The following is a 23443-nucleotide window of genomic DNA, read 5'->3' on the forward strand; positions in this document are numbered from 1 at the left end:
ACTAGGGAGGTCACGCCTTCCGCTGGTGCGTGTGGTCCCCATGATGACTCGGTAGGTCTCAGGCTCAGGGTCCCTGGCTGTGCCGAGACAGTGATCTTGTGTGCGGCTGGGTGTGGTGCCAGTAAAGATTTAGATCTGGTGCCCTTCTCATGCTCACCCAGGCTGCCCACACTGACATCCGTCACCTAAGGGGACAGAGGCCTTTGACATGGGGAACAGGCCCCGGTCTCCTCTGATGTTCATTTTCTGCAGTTCCTCTTGTCCTGACCTTAACATGAATCGGAAACCTTTCCCTAAAGAGGTATTGAACATTTATTGCAAGTAGTTGGTCATTAGATCTCTCTTAAAATCTTTCTTTTTGTTGTTACCTTAGATACTAATTTTTTAAATGCAGGCTCACCATTGCGGATGTAGTTAAGAACATTTCTCAATGCAGTGGCCTCAGTAGGATTGCAGTAAAGTGGGCTGCTCTTACAGCGTATGAGACTTTTGATAATTGACATGAGTCCCAAAGAGTTGGCCTCCCGAGCCCTGGGCCTATGCTTCCAGGCCAGCCCACCTCTATTTTACAGGGGCCCACGGACTGTGCTTTGAGCTCTACAGGCCCGGCTATTTGTATGATCTGGTGAATGTTTCAAACAGGAAGCAAAGGCTTGTGGCTTATGTGGTGACATACAGGTAATAGAGACAGTGGTTGGTCAGAGCGCGAGCCTGGTTGTGCCCTGAGCCACCCTTTCCCCTTGCGATGTGGATGGAACAGCAGTGCCCGGGGCATCGTCAGGAGGGAGGGGGGCTGGAGCCGGCCAGATGGCAGCGTCCGCAGCCCTGTGGGTCAGTGCTGGTCAAGCAGCAGAGCTGAGACCCAACCCGGGATTGGAGGGCAGAGGGTTTGTCATCCACCATGACTCACAGAATTTTCCTAAGTACTGCAAAAGTGAGGAAGAAAATAGTGTTCTTTTTTGAGAGATAAGAGAAGGCAGCCCCTCCTGCCATGGTATGCTGCTCTTGCAGTCCGGAGGGAAGCTGGAAGAGTCTAGCACTGGGACCCTGAGACGGACTGGAGGATCAGGGATGACGCTGGACGGCATCCCGCAGCCATTGAGACCGGACCACCTTAACCATTGACAAGAATAAACCAACGTACGAAGAAACTGAACTAGGAAACTGGAAGCAAGAGGTGACTGGTTCTGATGACAGTGCTTCACTGAGACTTGGCCTCAACACTTGCATGCTGGCTACATAAAAATCATGGGAAGTCGTCCCAGGGGCCAGTTATGTTGGATGGCCCTGTGCCAGGAGCTGTGGGCTTGCCTCAGGTGTGCAGGGTGCTGTGATGGTGATTCCGCCATAATCCAGGCAGGAAGGGGAGCTCCCAGGAAGGGTAAACCGCTGAGCCACCGGGCTGCCCTCATGAATAAATAAAATCTTAAAAAATAATAAATTACTTCAAAGAACCAACTTTTGCGCTTTGTTCATTTTTTTCTTTTTTCAATTTCATTGATTTCTTCTGCTTTTGCTTCTACTTTGAGTTTAATTTATAACTTTTTGCAGAAGCTTAAGTCACTTATTTTAAACCTAAGAAGTTTTCAAATGCATGCTTTGAGAGCCATAAATTTTACTCAAGACTGCTCCATTTGCATCCAGCCATTTCCTGCGTATTATTTGGTTTCATTCATTTCAGATATTTTCTGATTCCCTTTATTTAGAATTGTGCTTAATCTCCAAATATTTGAGGATTTTCTACTAATTTTCTGTTATTAATTTCATTTCTTTGGGGACAGAGGGTACGCTCTGTAGGATTTCAATACTTGAAATTTATTGAGATGTGTTATAGTCTTTTTTCTTAATCTTCTGAGTACACTTTAAAAGGGTGTACATTCAGGCAGTTGGGTGATGTTTCAATAATATCAGTCAGGCTGAGTGGATTAAATAGTGTAAATATCCTTAATAATCACTTTGTCTTCTTGCTGTGTTAATTATGGAGAGAAATATATTAAATCTACAACTGTGACTGTCTATTTCTCCTTTTAGTTTGTTAATTTTGCTTAATGAATTTTGAAATTTTGTTAGATATATGTTTAGAATTGTCTTTTTTTTTTTTCAAAATGACTCTCTTACTATTATGCATTGCCTGTCTTTATTCCTGATAACACCCCTTATCTTAGAGTTTACTTTTGCACAATCTATCTTTTTTCCAATCCATTTGCTTTTGATGTGTCTTTGTCCTTATATTTCAGCGTCTCTTGTGAACAAGATATAGCTGTAGTTTGTTGGTTTATGTCTTTAATCCAGGATGACAATACACCTTTAAATATAGAGGATTTAGTCTATTTATGTTTAGTATAATTGCTAATATGGCTGAGTCTAACTCTACCATCTTGATATTATTTTTTGTTTATACCATTTGATACTTGTTCCTTTGCTTTTCCCTGCTTCCATTTTTTTCAGCACAAGGTAGATCTCTTGGTGTTATTTGCAGTTATTTTATAGTGTTGCCATCCACTGTGGTAGCCACTAGCCACATGTAGTTAAGTTTAAAATCAGTCCCTCATTATATCAGCCACACTCCAGGGACCCAGTAGCCACATGTGCTTGTTACCACATTGGACAGGACAGATTCCCGCAAAAAGATCCATCAGACAGATCCCTGCAGATTGAGGTCAGGATTTATTTTGAGTCAGAATTAGCTAGGGTCCAGGGTGAAAGGGGCAACATTTCTAGTCAGAAGATGTGTGTTTCTGTTGTGTGTTTACTATTGACGGCTTTGTAGTCTGTAAAGCCTAAGAGATCTGCTCTTAGCCTCAGTTTTCTTTTCTAAAACACGCAGGTAGTAATTCCTGCTCTTTGCTTCATGGTGTGCTTGTGGAAAAGAACACTATAAAATGGTAGCTGCTTTATGAACCCTAAGGCAGTTTTGAAGAAAACATTCCAAACTCAGTTAACTGTGTTTCGTTTGGTCTTTTAGGTTGCTGACGGAGCTGGAAGTCCCCTTCTTGGTGGCCATTTAGTTCCAAGCTTTGGAAGATGCCAGCAGAAACAAACCCCAAGGAAAAGCACCTCAATGGCTAGTCCCAAAGTTCTTGGAAAAGAAGGGGTAGTGGTCCGAATTCCTGCTGTTATCTCCCAGGGGAATGCATCTCATGTTAAAGCAGGAAGTCTCACCATCCTTGTGTCTGGGTTGGAAATCCATGACTCCTGTTCTTTGCTCATGCACAGATTCGAAAGAAGAAGATATAGATGACATTAAGGTTCACACGCCTTATGAGATTAGCATCCGACAGCGGTTCATTGGAGGCCAGACATAGCTTATCGCCTGATATCTGCCAAGATGTCAGAGGGCTATCCCCATTTTGGGAGGTGCAGTTCAGCAAGAAGATGGAGCTGTTAGAAGATGCCTTGATGCCCAGAAGTGCCAGATCGTCTTCCCCAATAGAGAAGGGCTGCTCAGTCCTGGCAGGCGGGTAAGTGAGCGTTGGCATTTGGAGTGTGCCTCCTTCTCCAAACTTGCAGTCAGAACGTAGCATGCCTGGGGTACACTGTTCACTTGTGTCACTTGGAGCAGCTGCTGATTTCTCTGCAGCAGTGGACTGTCCATGTGTTTGTGAATGAAAACAACTTAGTACTTGCCATCTCAGAGTGTGTAAATCCCAGAGCTCAGGTTTATCACCACTGAGTGCTATGTGGTTTCCCCGGAGGCAGGAGGGCTTGATGGCCCTTTCAGATCAGAGGCAGGCTCCAAGTTAGGCATTTCCCCCCTTTCCTCTGTGTGACCGGCCTGCCCTGGCAGGCATCCAGTCCCTCCACCCCTGACCTCAGCCTCAATCAGGGTCATCTCAGCCTGCCTTCTGGGTACCTGTTTAAGAAATCAGAATCTCTGAGAACTGCAGCATAGTTTTTGTAGGTTTGCAGGCCTCCCCTAGTGGGGAGTGTGTGGCATTGGGCGTGGCCCTGGAGGTTGAGAGAGTCCCAGGTCCAAGCCCCAGCCTTGCCTGGGGCAGCCTGGGGTCATCTGACTTGTCAGTTTGCCATCCAGATGGTGTCAGGTAGCATCTCGCTGGTGCCTTTATTTTCATGTCTATCATTGATTGTGATGTGGAACATCTGACGCTCCTTATTTGCTTCTGGCTTCACACATTTTTCTCTGTGGATTGTGTGGCTTTGTTGTTGTTGTTGTTGTTGTTGTTTTCTACTGTGCTGTTTATTTTTGTGATTTGTAGGAGCTCCTCACATGTAGGTTTGCATCCTTTCTTGGCTCTAGAGGCTACCAGTACCTCTGCCAGACCGTCATTCTCCGTTACAGAAATCCTTAATTTTGCTATGGTCTAATCTAGCATTTTTCCTATTAAGTTTGTTTTAGAGCCCAGCTAAAGAAATCCCAAAGTCATAAAATACCATATTTCTTAATGCTAGCATTATAGGTGACCTGTGTCTGCATTATAATGATTTTTCTAACAGCCTAGTAGTCTCTTCTTATTAACTTTGATTGCCGGACATCTGTTACAGTTAGAGAAGTGTTTGTTACGGTTCTGGTTTCTTTTTGCTCTGAAGTGATTGATTTCAGCACTAATATGTAACCTGTTTCCCTAACACATGAACATTTCTAGATGGCTTCAAGTTTCAAAAGAAATATACCTGAAGATAGATCTGGTCCCCATAAGCACCAAAATGTAAAACTTCATTTAAAAAACTTATTTCCTTAGCATTTCCAGATTTTTCTTTGGCCCCTCTCTCAAGGCAGGACTGAGAAGGGTGGGCAATGCCACGAGCCTAAGACTCTGAGCAGGTCAGGCCGTTGGCCACCCCTTGCCCCCACACTGCTGTTTTCCTGTGGGAGGGGCCAGGCAGTGGGAGGAAGAGACTCAGGGCTTCTGGGTCCCAATGCAGAGTGCCTCCAGCCATTGCTTCTGCTGCTGCTGAACCAGAACTCCCTGCGCCAGGCGTAGTGCCAGGCACCCACAGTCCCTGTTCTCATGGAGCTCCGCCTGGTGGTTTCAGAGAAGGGGCATGGCACAGAATGTCCCATGTAGGGGGCAGCTGTGAGCACACGTGGCACAGAGTGTGGCACTGTGCAGGGGAGAAGAGGCTTGCTGGGCCCTGACCCCACGTGTCCAGGTGCAGACAGGGCTGGAGGGGAAAAGGAGGTGCATGCCAGGGCCTCTGTGGCCGTCGTCTGGCTGCAGGAAGCTAGGTGAGTACAGACTCCGCAGGGCCCGCCCTCAGGAAGGGTACAGGCCAAGGCTGCTGACCACAGGCCGAATGTCTTCTTCCTCAGGGAAGCCACAGACAGTTTCCCTCACCTAAAGTCAGCTGGGGCTGGGCCTCCACCACCTCTGCAGACACCTTCCCAGCAACACCTAGATTCGGGGTGGCTCGCATGACGGGGTGTGTGGCCTCGCCTGTCACAGTCAGGGACTGTGTGTGTGGAATGAGTGGAACCACAACCAGGATGACATATGGGTTTTCATCCTGCGCTCAGCCCACTTCAGCCTCTGGCTGGGTTCCCGCAGGAGGTCTGCGTCTGCACGGAGCAAGAGGGGCCGTCCTCCCGTGGTGAGGCCACCCCATCCCAAGGAGTTTATGCAGAGGGGAGCTGGGGAAGAGGCCAGCATGTGGGCTTGTGAGCAGCACCATGTCTGGCTTGCTGGGACCTCTGCAGGAGGCCTGGGCAGCCCTCTCTGTCGCCCCTGATGGTGTTTGCCAGCACCTGTGTTTTCACTGTCCCAGGGTGGAAAGTACAGAAGCAGTGGAGGTGGAAACCATGACTTGACATCTCAGAAATGTACTCCTCTTCTCCAGGAGCAGTGTTGGTAGAACGGGTGACCAGCAGGTGGCAGCGTCACCACAGCACCCATGTTTGCCTGGAGTCCCTGTCTGGAAGAACTTTCCAGAGACCTCCACAGTCATGTGAAGTGCCGGTGGCCCAGCCAGCAGCCAGCCACAGCGGTCTCCTGGGCTTCGGGGGTGGGGAATGACACAGGGAATGCCCCCTGGGGCGAAGCCATGCAGAGTCCATGTGTGTTCACACAGCATCTTTAAAGGACTCTTTACGTCCTGGAGTATTTCAGACATGAGGAGGAGCTAGGAGGCTGGTACAGACCCCGATATTCCCCTGCCTTGCCATTCTCATCGTCACAGCGCACACGCATGTGTGCATACAGCATCACTCTGTGAAGTCTCAGTTCTGTCCAGGTTCTCTCGCACTCACTGTCCAGAACCGCATCTGGAACCCTCGTGCTGGGGGGCGACTCCCTGGGCCCCCCCTGGCCCTGACGGTCTTGACGGCCTGTAGGAGTGCTGCCGAGGTTTCCTATGTCTCCCAGTTGTGCTTCACCCGTGTTTTCTCAGGGTCCTGGGGTAATGGGTTTCAGGAAGATGACTTCAGAGCATAGCCCACGCGTGGCCTTTTATCTTTTTGGTACTTATTTTTGTCTCTGTTGTTTGCTGACTGCCATATGCTGAGAGAAGCCTTCTCTGGCCCCCTGATTAAGAGACCTCCAGTTACCTGCCCTACACTTGCTCTCGGCACTGCTACCCTCTGGTTGGCTGTTGTGCTTTCACACTGGGGCATGCGCTCTGTCCTCACCAGACACAAGTTGTCTCTTCATGACCACGTCTCCAGCACCCAGAAGAGGCCCGGGCATCCAGGGCCACACGTCTGTGAGACAGTAATACATGTCTGGGGCACTGATACCCAGTGCAGGACTACTCATTGAAGACTTGGGCTTCAGACAGTGGAGTTCAGTGCCAGGACGTGGCACCACACTGACCACAGGCACACCCCCCACCCGCATGGTCACTAGGACGCAGGCACCACACTGACCACTCGCAGACCTCCATTGGGTACTTAGAAATGGGCACCCCTTGACCCCAGCCGACCCCCTGGGAGCTGTGTGGCTCTCACACACTTGATCTCTTTCCAGGAGCCCCAGGTCCATGCTGTGCACTGTGTAGGTTTGAACATTTGCCAGTAAGTGGCTTTGGCTGTAGGCAGTTGGGATTGCTTACTTGCTCTCCGTTTCAGCTCTCAGCTCTGTGAAGGGCGTGGGCATTTTGTGATGTTTGTAGGGCTTCCCACCCCAGTTGTGTATGCTTCTGGGGCTGTCCCTGTGTAGAGTAGGTGTTTCCTTCCCTGTGTCACTGATGAGGCTTTTGGGTCCCAGGGACAAGGAGGAAAATCTGCCCGTGGCCAGATGGGCTTGGAGGGGTTCTTCTGTTCTTGGGGCAGGGCCGGTGGTTCTTGCTCTGAATCCCCAGTGAGGCCGGGATCTGAGGCCAGGGTCTGCGTCTGTACGTCAGGGGGCTGGAGTCCGCAGCTGCCCATACCAGCCCAGCTGTCGTTCCTGGAAAGTGAAATCATCCCTAAGTTCCCTTGAAGCTGGAACAATTTGTGCTGATTTTGTTTAACTGTGGTAAGTGATGACTTTAGAGGCAGAACCATTGTATACTGAAGTTGATTCTTTTTCGAAGATATTTCAAGGCATTGAAGAAACTGAGTCAGTGGGTCAGGGCTCAACACAGAGCACCCAGGGTGCCGAGCTCTGTGCTAGGCGTGATCCTGCTGACCCTGCAACATGTCATAACCGACACCCCTGACTTAGTGTGTTCCGTACTGAGAAATTCGCTATTTTGGCTTTCTAGTTAAGTAAAACCCCGTTTGTTTAACATTTAAAAAATGTCAGTATGTCCCTCCCGAACATAGGGGTATTGGAATGGAAACCAGAGCGGTGCTGAAGGAGCACAAGGGTGGGCGCTGGCGTCAGAGAAGCTGTGGGGTGCAACACGTTGATACCAAAGCTGTGCAAGCTAAATGATGCCAGGACATGTGAGCGAAAGTTGCTGCTGATGGAATGGCAGAGTGGAGGACATCCGTGTATGTGATGTATTCCGGGGGGCGGGGTGCAGAGTGGGCAGAGCCAGTTGGCTGGGGACAGCGTGCCAGGGTGGTAGAACAGGAGTCCACGAGACAGTGGAGTGGAGTGGACACCAAGGAAGGAGGAGGTTCTGGGCTGAGTGAGGAGACCACTGTTTGTCATCACATCAGCACCAATGACTTGCTAACGTGTGCATGGATTGGCCTGTAAGACTAATAATAGCTGGTGGCACATGTTTGCTATTTCTGCCGTCATAGCTTCCAGCTAGCTCTGACGGCTTCTACTGCAGGCGGAACTTCTGCGGTACCTTTCCTTATGTAACATTTTAGTTGTGACACTTTAGATCACGTAAGGCCAAACAGTTGCATGCTGTGGAAAGTTCCTTACTAATTAAATCCCTTAGAAGCTGGAATAGGATGAGACTTTGGAGATTTTAGAACACAGGTTGTGAGATCAGTTTGATTGGTTGCAACCAGCTTTTATTGTTTTTGAAGAATGAACGAGAAAAGCAGACATCTGTGTGCATGGTATACAGTAAGGGCTTTGGTAAGACAGGTAGGGCTCCTGGATGCAGCTGCGGGTGTGGCGGGTCTCCGTGGGGTGCAGTCCTCACAGGCGCTCTGCGTGGGTGCCCGCCCACTGCTTCCCGAATGCTCTCCTCTGCAGGACCTTGAGAAGCCTCTCTCGTCCCCACAGCAGCCTGCGTTTATCCTGGGTGAGGCCACGCTCCCTTTGCTTAGCCAGGCACCCCTTGGGGAGTATCACTTCGTAAGGATTACTTCGAGGACTGAGAAGAGAGGGTATTTCTGTATGTGTTGGAGGTGGCTGGTCTGTGCCCCAGAAGGAGGGGCTTGTGCAGTTGGTATATGCTGGGGATGGCTAGCTGGGCCCCTTCCCTTCCTGACAGTGCATTCATCAGGCTGCTCTGCTCGAAGGAGCCTCTGCTCACCGCCTCCAGGGTCCCCACGTCCAGGATCCTGTTGGCCCTTCTGTGCCTCCTGTTCCACAGAAGCGGAGACGCGTTCTGAGGAGTTGGTGCTGGCATCCAAACAGTGGATTCTCATCCAAATGCTGTCTGCTTTCCAGCATCCTGATACATGAACGTGACCATGCTGTGTATCCGAGGGGCCTTGTAATATGGGGAAGAACAGGCAGTAGACCTAACTGATGCCCTTCCCTGGACCCTGTGGTGCCAGGGTTTGGTGAATGTCAGCTCTCTAAATAAAGGACGGTGGCATGCAGTGGGGGGCATGCAGGGCCTCTTGAATATCACTGCATCTCCAGGCTGCCCTTCTGCTCTTCCAGGAGCCTGCCCAGGTGCGGGTGCTGGGAACACCCCTGAGCAGGGCCCAGCCACGTTTAGCACTCTGACTCACCCCCCCACCCCCACCCCAAAGTGGCCACACCACCAGCTTTGCTTGGCCGAGCCAGCCGGCCATTTCCTGTGCTCTGGGGAACCGCAGCGCTCTGTGGGCTGACGAGATGGTGCCGCAGTTTCCAGGACCATGTTTTATGTGCGTTTCACCAGGTTCCGCAAGTGGCCTGTTGGATACTCCCCATGTGTAGCCCTTTCCTGAGAGACCAAATACACAGCCAGACCTGGGACATTGTCAGTGGTGCACTCTCTAACCAGAGCAGGGTAAGGAGGCAGCTTGGGCCAGGGTCCCAGTGAGCCCAGGCAGCCCCCAGCCCAGCTCCACACAGCAGAGCTCAGGAAGATGGACCCACCACAGCTGCCAGCCCAGAGAGAGCTGATGGTCTTAAACATCACTCCCTGTGAGGTTCTGCATGTTCGTGCGTTGTTCGCACCTCCTGGAAGATGTCACTGCTGTTTGACTTTCCATTCCAGCGTCTGGACTGATGGACCGTGCCATGCCCCACGAGCCCTGCTCAGGGAGCCAGGAGGGCCCGTCACTTCAGCTGCAGAGGAGCGAGCCGCTCGTCTCTGAGGGGGACGCCCAGGAACTGAGACAGGTAATGTGCACTCCCGGCACCACGTGGTCCCTGCATGTGACATGCTTCCTCTGCCTGCCCATAGCTCCTCGCTGGGTGATGCTGGCCTCTCTTCTGCAGGGGCCTGTCACTGTGCCCCCGAGCTCTGTCTGCTCCAGTAGCTGGAGAAAGGAAAGAGCGGTGCCCATTCTGAGTCCCTGTGTTCCGTGGCACACAGACACTCCGTGCGCACAGCCCGCCTGCTGGCTGCTCTGCCTGTTGTACATGTACACGTGCAAGTATACATGTGGGCTGTGTGTGTGTGCAGGATATGCAAGCTCATATGGGCTTTCTGTGCATATACATGCGTGCATATGTGTGGTACATGTACTCGTGTGTACATGTGTGTGCTGTGCGTGTGGTGCCCTGTATGTGTTATGAGATGTACTGTGCCTGAGATGTGTACATGAGATGTACATGTACTGTGTATGTGCTATGAGACCCATCTGTGTACATTTGTGTGTTGTGACTTATAAGTGCATTTTATGTACATGTGCTCTGTGTACATGTACTGTGTGTTCATGTGTGCTATGATACCATCCATGTATACACGTGTGTGCTATTGGTGTGCTTATCTATGTCTTCATGTGTGCGTGTATTCTGCATGTATCTATGTGTCTGCTGGTGTGTGAATGTACTGGGTGTCCCAGTGTGTGCATGTACTGTGTGTATGTATGTTGTGTGTGCCACGTGTGCATGTTTTTCTGTGTGTGTGTGTGTTGTGTCTATGTGCCATGTGTGCATGTACTGTGTTTGTGTGTGCCGTGTGTGTACTGTGCTTGTCTGAGCATGTCTGTGTGCATATCCTGTGCATGTTTGTGTGCTGTTTGCATGTGTCTGTGCATGCCTGCATCTGTGTCTTGTGCATGTGTGTGCTGTGTGTACATGTCTATGCATCTGTGTGCACGTCCTATGTGTGTGTCTGTGTGCAGTGTTTGCGTGTCTGCATTTCTGTGTGTGCCTGTCCTGTGCGTGTGTCTATGTGCTGTGTGTGCATGTCTGCGTGTGTGCATGTCTGCATGTGCACATCCTGTGCATGTGTCTGTGTGCTGTGTGTGCGTGTGTCTGTGTGTGTCTGTACATGTCAGCGTGTGCATGACTCCACAGGTGCACATACAACTGAGAGTACTCACTCATCCCAATGCTCTCAAGGGCTTGCCACCAGATTCTTGCCACTTTTTGTCCGGGAAGTAGAAATTTAAACAACATTTGCTAGAAATACTTTTAAATTGTCTTCCTGTGTTATTGCTGGACAGTACAGTGTTTTTTCCTTTTATTTTTGAGTAGTTTTGAAGCAGATACCGAGTGTCACCTTGTTCATCAGCATCTCAGTGCACTTCTTTAGAACATAAAAGCTGTTAAAAGCCCTCATGCTATGCTGCGCTAGCCTTGGTTTGTCAGAATCCATTGTCTCATTCAGGGAGATGTGCTTGTTGGTTTGTGAGAGAGAGAATGTGTGTGTGTGTGTGTGTGTGTTCAGCTCACAACCGTATGAGGCCTGTTCCAGCTGCTCAGCAAAGTGCTTCTCACTACATAGCTTCCCTCTGTCCTTTCCGTTACCTTCACAGTCTTTTTGTAGCAAAAACTCAGTTGTTTCTCTGTGGAGATTTTGGTTTGCTTCTTCCTGACTCAGTTTCCCTGGTTCATAGCTCGAAATTTAGTCATATCCAGGCTCTGGTCTAAAGAGGTTGTGTCATCCCTGGCACCACACACTTCCACCAGGGCACATAGGAAGACCATTTGTCTTTCAAACCTGTTTTTAAAGAAAAAGGCTGGGATCCCTGGGTGGCGCAGCGGTTTGGCGCCTGCCTTTGGCCCAGGGCGCGATCCTGGAGACCCGGGATCGAATCCCACGTCGGGCTCCCGGTGCATGGAGCCTGCTTCTCCCTCTGCCTATGTCTTTGCCTCTCTCTCTCTCTCTCTGTGTGTGTGTGACTATCATAAATAATAAATAAAATTTAAAAAAAAATAAAAAATAAATAAAATAAAAAGAATTAAAAAAAATAAAAAAATAAAAAAAATAAAGAAAAAGGCTTACTGACATGTCAGCCTAGGCATAGCCTCCTTTAAACTTGGCCATTTCCTTTCTGGAAAAAAAGTGCTCATCTTTGCTATGGGATATTTTAAATATGCATGATTTGTCACTCTTTCCCTGGGTCTAACTTAGTCACTTTGAGTAATGACCACGGAAATGCTGCTTTCTAGCTGCGACCAGCAAATGCTGCAGGTTACCGACTGAGGTTTTTGATGCACATATTGACTCCAGAATATGGCTTCAGGACTTGAGAAACCCCCATCCTATAAGGAAACACTCCCATTCTCTTGAGAATGGATGCGAGCCCACACACCTCAGGCTGCTGGGATCTGAGACCCTTCTCCCACCCTCGTGTGAAGCTGTCCTGCCGCTGTGTCAAGACCAAGACAGGGACACAGCTTTTTGATGGGAAATGTAGGGATTTTATGTTAATTCTGGTGATGGCCATGTAGTGTGAGAAGGCCCTTCCAGTTTCACACCAGCAGCCTCTGCCCTAGAAGCCAAGATGGTAGAGGTCATGATGAAGATGCCAGCAGCTGGGAATGGAATGAGCTTCCTCACCCACCTTCCACGTGAGAGCATGTCTGTGGGGTTGGTCCTGAGCATCATCAGCAGCTTAGTGAGCCCTGTGGTGTCCGTGCTGGGAACAGCAGCTGCTGTGCTGAGTCAGGACGTTGGCCACAGGGTGGGGACGTGGTGACCCTTGAGTGGTGAGCCTGGGGAGAGCCGCTGCGGAAGAGCAGGGCTTCACACCAGCCACCGGTCCTCCTCCCTGCAGGCACCCTGGGTCCACCAGAGAACGTTTTCTGGAGGTAAAACACATGTTTCCTATTTAGAGAATTCTTAGCTGTGTAGCTGAAGCCCCAGCGTAAGTAGGAATGAGGTAAATTTCTGGGGAAAACAGAAATGTGAGAACCACTCCTCCCGTTCAGCTGTGGTTTCTGTGGCAGATGCGATTACCGTCCTTACGTGGAAATGGGTCTCGGTGACTTAGCCCACAGTGGATGCTGAGAGACGCGGCTGGTGTGGTTGCCCCAGGACAGAAGGGTTCTGCACCCTGTGCCAACTACCACTGCACGTGGGCCCCGGAGCAGCCCTCACTGCGGCGTCCACTGTCCATGGGGAGGGCCTGTGGTGGCAGCAGCCAGGCCAGGAAGCAGATTCACTGGGATAGGTTTGGCAGAGCGCCCTGAACCGTGGCTCCCATCTGAGGTGCTGACCTCTCCTCGCTCGAGCTGCTGCTTGTTTGTCACCAGATCTGTGTCCACTGCCAGGTCCATGCAGTTTGAGGTTCCGTCAGTCACCCTGCTCCCCAGACTGTCCATCCTGACCTTTCCCCCCTCTCCCCACCCAAGACCAGGATGAATAGTGAGCACTGCCAAGGGGCTCCCCTTAGGGGCTGCTGACCTTTTCCATAGTGGGGGTGCGGCGTGTGGACTGGGGCGCAGGTCACAGTTCCCACAGCAGGGGGTGCAGTGTGTGAACTGGGTGGGACTTAGGTCACGGTTCCCACAGCAGGGGGGTGCAGCATGTGGACCGCGGTTCCCACAGTGGGAGTACCCTGTGTGGACTGGGGTGCAGGTCACGGTTCCCACAGTGGGGGTGCCCCGTGTGGACTGGGGCACAGGTCACGGTTCCCACAGTGGGGGTGCCCCGTGTGGACTGGGGCACAGGTTACAGTTCCCACAGCAGGGCGTGCAGAGTGTGGACTGGGGTGCAGGTCAGGGTTCCCACAGCGGGGGGGTTATATGCTATTGTTTTCCTGGCCTGATACCAGTGCAAACACTGGCCATCACTTAGGCCCAGTTGGGCATCTGTTACTTTGTAAATTATTAACAAAGCTTCCTGAATACATCAAGCCTATGTCATCTGTTAAACCAGCAGAAGGGACTTGGTACCAGGAAAGAGGTGCTGAGTAACTTCTCACATCCATGGCAGGTGACATTTCGGGGAGCAAACGTCTATCAGGGGACCTGCCCTAGCTGGGCCGTCTGGTCCTGGCACTGGTGCGGCCCTGCTCTTGGCCCCACAGTCCCGGGTGGGCTGCACGCCTGCCCTGGCCCTGGCCCCCGCCTCTGGACAGCAAGGGCTCTGGGCAGGAGGGACCCTAGAACCCTCCACCTGCTGCACAAATGAGCACAGTGACAGGAAAGCTGACTCACAGGAGAATGTCATGCCCCACCTTATGTATTATCCATGGGTTTTCTGTACACTCTGCTGGTGAACTGCATCACTGGCAAACATGAGCTGCCACTGTGGACCCCCTCCCCAGCCTCTCTGTGGCTTCACGTGCCCTTCGTGCTCTCCTCTGGGATCCTAGACAGCCCATTGCGCTCTCACACGTTGGCTGTGGCCCCAGTCAAGAGCTGGCCCATGCTGTCTGTGGCAGTGGTGGCTCAGGTGGGGCTGGCAGGGCCCCTCACCCGCACTCAGAAAAGACAGACCTGGGCGGTGCAGATGCTTTCTGCCCCCTCCGCTGTCTCGGAAACATGAACAGGGCGGGAATGCCGGATAAGGAACCCGGGGTCTTGTCCATTGACAGGATTCCAGACGTGCCAGCGTCTGAGTGAGCATCTCCCAGGGCAGCTGCTGTGCTGTGCAGACAGAGGAGCACCAGGGCCAGGGGCAGACGCTTTCCCGTCTTCTCAGTCAGCCTAGACGTGCCCCTGCCGTGTTAGGGGGTTTGGTCGTTTATTACTGAGTTGCCTGGCTGTTTTTTATTGTAGGGAATGTATATGGTGTAAACGTTGCCATCTCGCCCACTCTCAGTGTGTAGTTCAGTGGCACTGATCATGCGCAGAGTGCCCTGCAGTGCCACTGCCCCCAGACAGTCCCCTGCAGCGCCAGCCCCGTGCTGGCCCCTCCAGTCCTTGCTCTGTCATGTGTGTGTCCTTCCATGCTGGCCCCCCTCGCTTTGCACTGTGTTTTCAGAGCTCATCTGTGTTTCCTTTTCACAGCTGAGTGGATGGCCGACAGTTTGTGTGTCCATTCATCTGTGCCTGCAGTACGTGGTGCTGCTCTGAACATTCACACAAGAATCTGTGTGGGTCTGTGTCTGCTCCTTGGGGGCATATGCTAGCTAGGCGTGCAATTGCTCGGTCACGGGATAATTCTAGGTGTAGATTTTTGATGAGCTGCCAAACTCTTTTCCATAACGGCCATACCATTTTATGCTCCTGACGGCACGGATGTGGGGAAGTGAGTCCTCTAGCTTCATTCTTCTTTTTCAGGATTGCTCTGGCTCTTCAGGGCTCCATGCAATTCCATATGGATTTGAGCATCCGTTTTTCTGTTTCTGGGGGAATAAAAGGCTGCTGGAAATTTGATACTGCATTGAATGTGTAGGTAACTTAGGGGCGTCTTGTTGTCCTGCCATCCAGGAGCACAGCACATCCCTCATTATTTAGGTTGTCTTTAATTTCTTTCAATGCGATGTGTGGGTTTTAGGCCTTTACCTCTATTTGCTTGTGTTCTGGGCTGAGCCCTATTTGGATCCCATCGTGACCTGATAGTGGGCTGGTTTCCAGGGTCCCCCTACAGCACTGTGGGTCCTCACGTGCATGTGCCCTGACTGGACCTTGAGTTAGAGAGGCCCCTGGAGGCTGATCAGCCAACTGTGAGTGAGGGCTCTCAGGGTCTCGCAGTTAGGCTGCAGATCTTGAGGTAGGGACCGTGGTGGGGGCCTCCCTAGAAAAGAATCCTGTGCTGCTATCCACAGATAGCCCTTGGGGCCTCAAGGAATGCAGCAGAAGGGACAGGGTGGGACGTGGGGGTGGTCTGTATGTGCTGAATGTGACAGATTGTAGCCTAGAATGTTCTTTACAGCCTCCAGAGCTTTGGCTGTGCTGGAAGCCAATTTTTCCCTCTTTACCTTCTCTATAGCATATTAATGGCCCCAACTGGAAGAACTATTTGGAGTTGCAGACAGCTTGATTTATCCCAGCTCTGTTCTTAAATGGTTGCTAATTTCTCACTGCAAGAAAATTCACAGTTTTTCAGTGAGTCAGCTTAATAACAAGATCAGGGCAGACAGTCTAGCTAATACTAACCTCACTTTAGGTGCTTCGTATTAATACAGTAATACTCAGAATCCTGGAGCTTTATCATGAAGAACAACCAAACATTCTTTTTTTTCAGACCCTACATGAGGCCACCAGTACATAAAAGATGTTTTGGACACATCAAGGCCCATGCTTCCGTGCACCGCCACTCCCCTGCTGCCATTATGCAGTGATTCCACAAGGCTGGGCGCCCTGGGGTCCTGGTGGCACAGCTCGCAGCAGAGCTGGGCCTCCGACCCCCTGCTTCCCACATCTTGATGGCTGCTGTGAGGTGCATACATGGAGATGCATCTGCTTTGGTCAGCGGACCTCCTCTGCTGGATGAGCTGTTTTTCCGTTTTTATAAACAAGGTGGAAACATGTCCGTCTCTGCTCGTATCTGTGCTGCTGTCCCAAGATCTGTGGTGCCAGGAGGTAGAAGCTGTCAGGGCATGTGGCCAGAGCAGAGGAGAACGTAGTGATGTCTGCTGTGTCCTGGGGAGCACGTGGTGCCTCCTACTGCCAGCCCGGGTCACGGACACACCTGCACCCTGCCCGTGGAGAACGGAGCTTGCTGTGCAGACACAGTTGAGCACCTCTGCCCCTCCGGGCTGCAGATCGCTGAGTATTCCGGACCATGCCGGCACACATTTGTGTCTCACCTGTGCCTGTGTATTTCTTTGGAGTTTATAAAAGTCACTTTCTCCTCAGCTCAGTTGGACAGTTTCTGTGTCGGGTGGACGTGCTTGCAGAGATGGCTGGTCACCGGGCTGACTTACTGGTGTGGCAGGGGCTTGAGGCAGAGCCCAGGGACAGCCAGCTGATAGTTCAGAGGCTGGCGGCAAGACACACCGATGACTAGACAGCTTGTCATCCTGGGCCGCAGAAGTAACAACTGTGTGAAGGTCTGGCCAGACTTCCTGTTCCCCATTCTTTCCACCCCGTGTTATATGGCATGCACATGATGGCATTTAATTTCTCTCATTCATTCCTTAAAGAGAAAAACACTGGACCAGGACTTGAGGTTCCTACTTTGAAGACTTGCTCGGTGATTTTCTTTGCAGACTTGGTAGCTACGCAGATCACACGTGTTTTTGTAGTATTCATTTCAAGCGCAGTTTTGGCGGGTCAGCCGGGCTCTCCACAGGCCACAGAGGAGGGGTCTCGGTGAGACATTTTCAGAATCAGACAGTTCAACAGGAACGAGCCCGTGTTTACACAATAGACTCCATAAAATGCTCAACTTGCATAGGCACATCAGTTGGTCTTGCTCACGAAGTAAGTTGTGTGTCTGTTATCTCTGCATAGGAGGCACAGACTCCTCCCGCTGCTGCTGCCATGATAGGGAGGGGAGATGCCCACACAGGGGCTGGCATGGGGGACGGTGCTCAGGGGGAGGGTGTGGAGATGTGCTGTGAGGATACCACTCAGCAGCTTGCTACAACTTCACATAATAGAAGACCATATCTTGTTAATAATTCGTTATATTGATTCTATTTTGAAATGATAATATTTTTATTGAATTGAGTTAAACAGGATGCGTTCAAATTAATAGCACCATTTTTTATAGGGCACCTGAATGGCTCAGTTGGAGGAGCCTGTGACTCTTGATCTTGGGGTCGTGAATTCAAGCCACATATCAGGATGTAGAGATTACTTAAATAAAAAAATGCTTACTGTTTCTACTGTTGAAAATGTGAGCATTAAAAAATTTAAAGTCACAGGTGTGGCCCTCCTTATGTGGGACCTTTGCCATAGCGTCTCAGGGCTCCAAGAGCAGGCCTGGGGCTGGTGCCCTCCTCTCACGGCTCTTTGAATGGCTTGCTGATCCCTGGCAAGGGCCCTTTTGCCTTTCTAAGGAATGTGTGGAGTTCCTGTCAGTGTCACTGGTACTGTGACACCTGTCGTCCACGAGCTCATCACACCAGGGCCACACAGTGCACACTCGCTGCAGAGCCCGGGGTCTTGCACATGTCTCTCAGCCCCGTGTGTGCAACAGTTAGTGCAAGGGTTCACAGAGACATTACATGCCCTCATTAGGGATGACTGTGGATGAGAAACCAGGAAACAGCTGCGTGGATATGCACTTCTACCCCCAGTGTCATGTCCCCAGGCCAGCGTATGGGTATGGGTATTCACACAGGTGCCACAGCATCACCAGTGGTGCTTGTCATCTAGGCTCAGGACAGGTTTTACTTTCTTCTCTGGCCCCATGTCCTGATTTTCTATCTGTGGTGTGAGTCTCGGAACAGGACAGGACAGTGGATGCCCCGCTCTGAAGGAAGCATCTGTTGCCTTGTGGCGAGGCTGCACCCGGCCATCCACACAGCTATGGTGGTGACTGCTCACAGTTCAGAGCCAGGTGGTTCTGAAGGACACTACATGGTTGACAAGGACATGGAGGTGGTGGACAGTGCATGTGGCCTCATTGCCCAGCACAAGGCAGGGGGGTGGAGGTACCACTCATGAGTGTGAAGTCAGGTATAACCAAACATGTGGCCAAGGCCAGTCTCCTCAGGGCCATAATGTGAATGTACCTGCTGGAGCAACCTCATTAGAACACTGAAAGTACAGGCCAACTGGGAGGGGTCATTGAGCAGAGAAGACGGAGCGCGAGGACCTGCCTCACACGGTGGTGATGGTGAGCAGCGACTGTTTATTATGCTGTTTGGGCCTCAGCCATATGAGGTCATAGGAACGCGATGGAAAAGACCTCCTGTATTAGGTCATCTAGCCCGTCCCTCAGAGCTGACTGACCCCACAGTATACTTTCCAGAGCTCCGTCCAGTTTTTCCAGTGACTCAGCGGCTCCCAGAGGGTGCAAAAGGCTGGTGTCTGAGCCTGCGACCTTGGGTCAGGATTTGTTCCTCCGCGCCTAGACGGAGCTCCCAGGGATGATGCTTGTGTGCAGAGATATGGGGGGTAAGTCCTGCCTCTGTCAGGAGCGCCTGTGACTGCAGATGGCCCTAGCGCTCCTCACCACCGGGTCCCTCCTGCAGCGGAGCCCTTCCAGGACTTGGCGGGGGCGCCTCACATCCCACTTTATAGTTTTCACAGCTTGTTCACATTTGTGAGCTCATTGCAGCCTCACCATTCCTGAGGAAGGAGTTGATCTTACTACACTCCAAGCCACCTCCCTGCCTCCTCCCTTCCATTCCTCCTGTATCCGATGAAGCAGCTCTCTCACAGGGTGGGCAGCACAGGGTCACTTTGTGTGAATGCATAGGGAGTGTCACGCCTTCCCCTGGGGTGCTGTGTGGTCTCCATGATGACCGTAGGTCTCAGGCTGCAGTGTCCCTGGCTGTGCCTGCGACAGTGATCTCTGTGTGCGGCGTGGTGTGGTGCCAGTAAAGTTAGATCTGGGGCCCTTCTCATGCTCACCCAGGCTGCCCACACTGACATCCGTCCCTAAGGGACAGAGGCCTTTGACATGGGGAACAGGCCCCGGGCTCCTCTGATGATTCATGTTCTGCAGTTCCTTTGTCCTGACCTAACCAGTGATCTGAAACTTTCCCTAAAAGAGGTATTAACATTTATTGCAAGTAGTTGGTCATTAAGATCTCTCTTAAAATCTTTCCTTTTTGTTGTTACCTTGAGGATACTAAATTTTTAAATGCAGGCTCACCATGCATGTAGTTAAAGCACATTTCTCAATGCAAGTGGCCTCAGTAGGATTGCAGTAAAGTGGCTGCTCTTACCAGCGTATGAGACGTTTTGACATGTGACATGAGTCCCAAAGATGTTGGCCTCCCAGAGCCCTGGGGCCTATGCTTCCAGGCCAGCCCACCTCTTTTTACAGGGGCCCCACGGACTGTGCTTTGAGGCTGCTCCAGGCCTCGGGCTATTTGTATGTATCTGTGAAATGTTTCAAACAGGAAGAAAGGGATTTGGCTTAGTGGGTGCATACAGGTAATAGAGACAGTGGTTGGTCAGAGCCGGAGCCTGGTTGTGCCCTGAGCCAGCCCTCCCCTGCTATGTGGCTGGAACAGCAGTGCCCCGGGGCATCGTCAGGAGGGAGGGGGCTGGAGCTGGCCAGAGGGCAGGCTCCGCAGCCCTGGGGGTCAGTGCTGGTCAGCAGCAGAGCTGAGACCCAAACCCGGGATTGGAGGGCAGAGGGTTTGTCATCCCCACTGACTCACAGAATTTCCTAAGTACTGCAAAAGTGATGGAAAGAAATAGTGTCTATTTTTGAGAGCTTAAGAGAAGGCAGCCCCTCCTGCCATGTATGCTGCTCTTGCAGATCCTGAGGAAGCTGAAGAGTCTCGCACTGGACACTGAGACGGAGCTGGAGAGGCAGGATGACGTCCTGGACGGCATCACCGCAGCCATTGACCGGACCACCTTAACCATTGACAAGCATAACCAACGTACGAAGAAACTGACCTAGGACTGGAAAGCAGAGAGGTGACTGGTTCTGATGACAGTGGCTTCCCTGAGGACTTTGTCCTCAACACTTGCATGCTTCCTACATAAAAATCTGGGAAGTCGTCCCAGGGGCCAGTTAGTAGTTGGAGGCCCTGTGCCAGGAGCTGTGGGCTTGCCTCAGGGTGCAGGGCTGCTGTGATGTGATTCCTGCCATAATACAGGCAGGGAAGGGGGAGCTCCAGGAGAGGGAGGTCTGCCTGCAGATCCAGCAAGTCCCCCCAAGCCCCTGCCATGGTGGCCCTGCTCCCCCACTCCCCCCAGGCCCCAGGTCCCTGCTCCCCTGTTCCCCTACTCCCCACAGGCCCCAGCTCCCCTGCTCCCCCGTTCCCCTCAGGTCCCAGTTCCCTGCTCCCCCCAGGCCTCGGCTCCCCCTTCCTACTGGAGCCCTTCAGAGGGTCCACAGTAACAGGAAGGCTCTTACCCGCACAGCTGGCTGCACCCAGTGGCTGCTTTGCATGGCCAGCATCCCCACTAGCTGAATTTTCATTCTTTCTCTGTTCTTGCTAGGTGTAAAAGGGCAATTTAAAACTCTGTGAAAGAAATGTGCTGATTTTTGAATCTGCCTCACCTCTGTGGGCTGCTCTGCATGGGCCCCTCTCATGTCACTTCGTTCCATTCTTCTCTGGAAGACGGGCCTATGTCTTTTGCTTTACTGTGACCTCCAGTACGTCTGTAGGTCTTTCTGTGAACACCTAGAATATTCTTGTCCAGTTTGTAGCCAAGTGTGAAAATAATACATACTGCACCTCTTTTAAAAAGTGTTGATTTTTTTTTCTTTAACTGCTCTATTTCTATCCAGAAACAAAAGAGAAATCATGGTTTAGAATATATTTTGAAGATGTGCAGTCATGCTGCTTTTTGCTTAGTTTTGGGTGTCTTAGTGAAAGGGCCCCTCAGGGAAGGACGAGGCCAAAGTGGAGAAGTGGGAGACCCCTTCCCCTATCACAGCCAAATAGGCCACCTGCAGACTGCTTTGCAGTAGCATCCAGGAGGGCTGTGCACAGAGACGCCTTTAGGCCTTGCCAAGGTGTCCCTATCAGACTGCACGGCAGGCCCCGTGCTGACGTTCTGGGTCCTGGACGGTTTGAAGAGTGAATGGGCAGGCACAGTGCTAGTTTTCTAGGGATGCTAATGAAATACCATAAATGAGGGTCTCAGGACACCAAGCTCTGTCCCCTCCCAGGTCTGGAGCCCAGGAGTCTGCAGTCAAGGTGTCGTGGCCGTGCTCTCCACCTGGAGGGGCCCCAGGCATTCTGGGCTCATGACCATGTCTCCCCAGTCTCTACCTCTGTCACCACATGGTCATCTCAAATCTCCTTTTCTCATAAGGACATCTGGCTCGCCCTGAGCCAGGATCAGCCTTTGCATCGTGTGACAATTTCCACTAAGGTCTCATTTCTGAGGTGTGGTGTGGATGTGAATTTTGGAGTGCTGTGACTTCTGGAAGCTGACCTGTTCGAGAAGACACAGGAAGGGGCATATGGATGGCCCAGTGGTTGAGCACCTGCCTTTGGCTCAGGTCATGATCCCGGGGTTCCAGGATCAAGTCCCGTATTCCCTCCAGCCTGCTTGTTCCTCTGCCTGTGTCTCTGCTTGTCTTCGTGTCTCTCATGAATAAATAAATAAAATCTTCAAAATATTTAAAAAATATTTAAAATCTTTAGAATCTTTAAAAAAAAAAAAGACACAAGAAGTAGCACTTCCAAAAAGTATCCTTCACAGGGGTCTTCTAATTCTTCACTTCTTGGTGAATTCTGTTCCTAGTCTCTAGCTGCATTATTTGGTCTGGACTTCCCAACCTCCGCTGCACCTGTCCCGTCAAGGTTTCTGACTGATGCTGGTGTGTGAGTGGTTGCTCCTGACTTTTCCTGGCAGGATGAGGATGGAGCTTTCAGAGCTCACAGCCACTCCAGAGATCTGAGCCCCATGCAGTTCTTCTGCTCATGCTCAGTGCTGAAGAGGGCAGGGAGGGCACAGCAGATGTGTAGATGTGTCAACAAGCACAGTCACTGAGAGGTTATGTACTGCCCAGAGGTGTTGGCTGGATGGTATCCTATGGAGTGAGGAAGAATGCTGGAGGAAAGGCAGCCCGTGCCCTGGGCCCAGGGCAAGTGCAGGTGGGCAGGCTGTGTGCCCAGAAGCTGCCACTTGTCACAGCACCCCAGGAGTGACATTCCCAGACATGGAGCATATGGTTCTGAGTGACAGCTGTGCTCTGGCCTTACACTAGGGACTCAGAAAATGCACACACGTGTGCCTACCCACATGTACGTGCATGCGTGCGTGTACACACACTGACCCCAGGCTCCTCAAAGTCTATGGGAAACATGCTTCTCAAGTATTTCTAAGGAGCAGGCAAAGCGAGGGCCGCAGACCCGTTGTCTTTCTCTCCACATCCCTGTGTGGAGAGCCCTGAGCAGCCAAGGGGAAATCAAACGTGCCCCACCCTTGAAGCTGTTGTGAATCCCCAAGGGTGCTGATGCCTTTCTGATCCCCTGAGGGCCCTGAGGTCACCCCCTCCAGCTCCCCACCCCAGGTGCTCTAACTCTACCCCCCACTGCTCCCCACCCCAGGTGCTCTAACTGTATCTCTTACTACTCTTCCCTTTTGTGTATTCACTCCTCCTCGTACTACTCCCTAGTGTGGGTGGATGGGCTCTGCCTCTGCATTTTGGACTCTTGTAGAGAATGTAACTGGGAGTGCACACTGAGTTCTCCTGAATGCTGGACCAGGGGAAGTAGGTGAGTAGTCAGGCTAGTGACCTCTCCTGTGCTCCTCAGGTGGCCCCAGCAGTGGTGGGATGGCTGGAGCCTGGTTCTTCTGCATCAGGTGAGTAGATTATCTGGACAGTGTCAGGGGCCCTATTCTGCAACCGTTGTCAGTAGCAGCTGGCTGTTTGAAGGCAGCCTGTGGCATCTCCTCCTTCCTGTTTCAGTTTCCTAACATGGGCCTTGACCTCTGACACTGCCGTTCAGTCCATGTGGGGGCTGAGGTCACCATGTGCTTTATTCCTGCCCCTAAATCTGTTTGCTCTTCACTGATGGGGTTGGATTATGTTAGTCTGTTGTCACCATGTGAGG

The 23443-nt window shown here is 51.5% G+C and overlaps 1 protein-coding gene across 1 annotated transcript; it reads left to right on the plus strand.

The window, feature by feature from the left end:
- Positions 1 to 3442: 3442 nt before the first annotated feature.
- LOC119874502 (synaptosomal-associated protein 47-like) lies at positions 3443 to 21121 on the plus strand. Its single transcript, XM_038556400.1, has 4 exons — positions 3443 to 3461; positions 9721 to 9845; positions 20179 to 20342; positions 20871 to 21121. Exons 2-3 carry the CDS (start codon positions 9732 to 9734, stop codon positions 20323 to 20325), a joined length of 261 nt encoding a protein of 86 aa, XP_038412328.1. The 5' UTR covers positions 3443 to 3461; positions 9721 to 9731; the 3' UTR covers positions 20326 to 20342; positions 20871 to 21121.
- Positions 21122 to 23443: the final 2322 nt, after the last annotated feature.

The sequence above is a fragment of the Canis lupus genome, chromosome 14 (assembly GCF_011100685.1).
Source record: "Canis lupus familiaris isolate Mischka breed German Shepherd chromosome 14, alternate assembly UU_Cfam_GSD_1.0, whole genome shotgun sequence".
Lineage (NCBI taxonomy): Eukaryota > Metazoa > Chordata > Mammalia > Carnivora > Canidae > Canis > Canis lupus.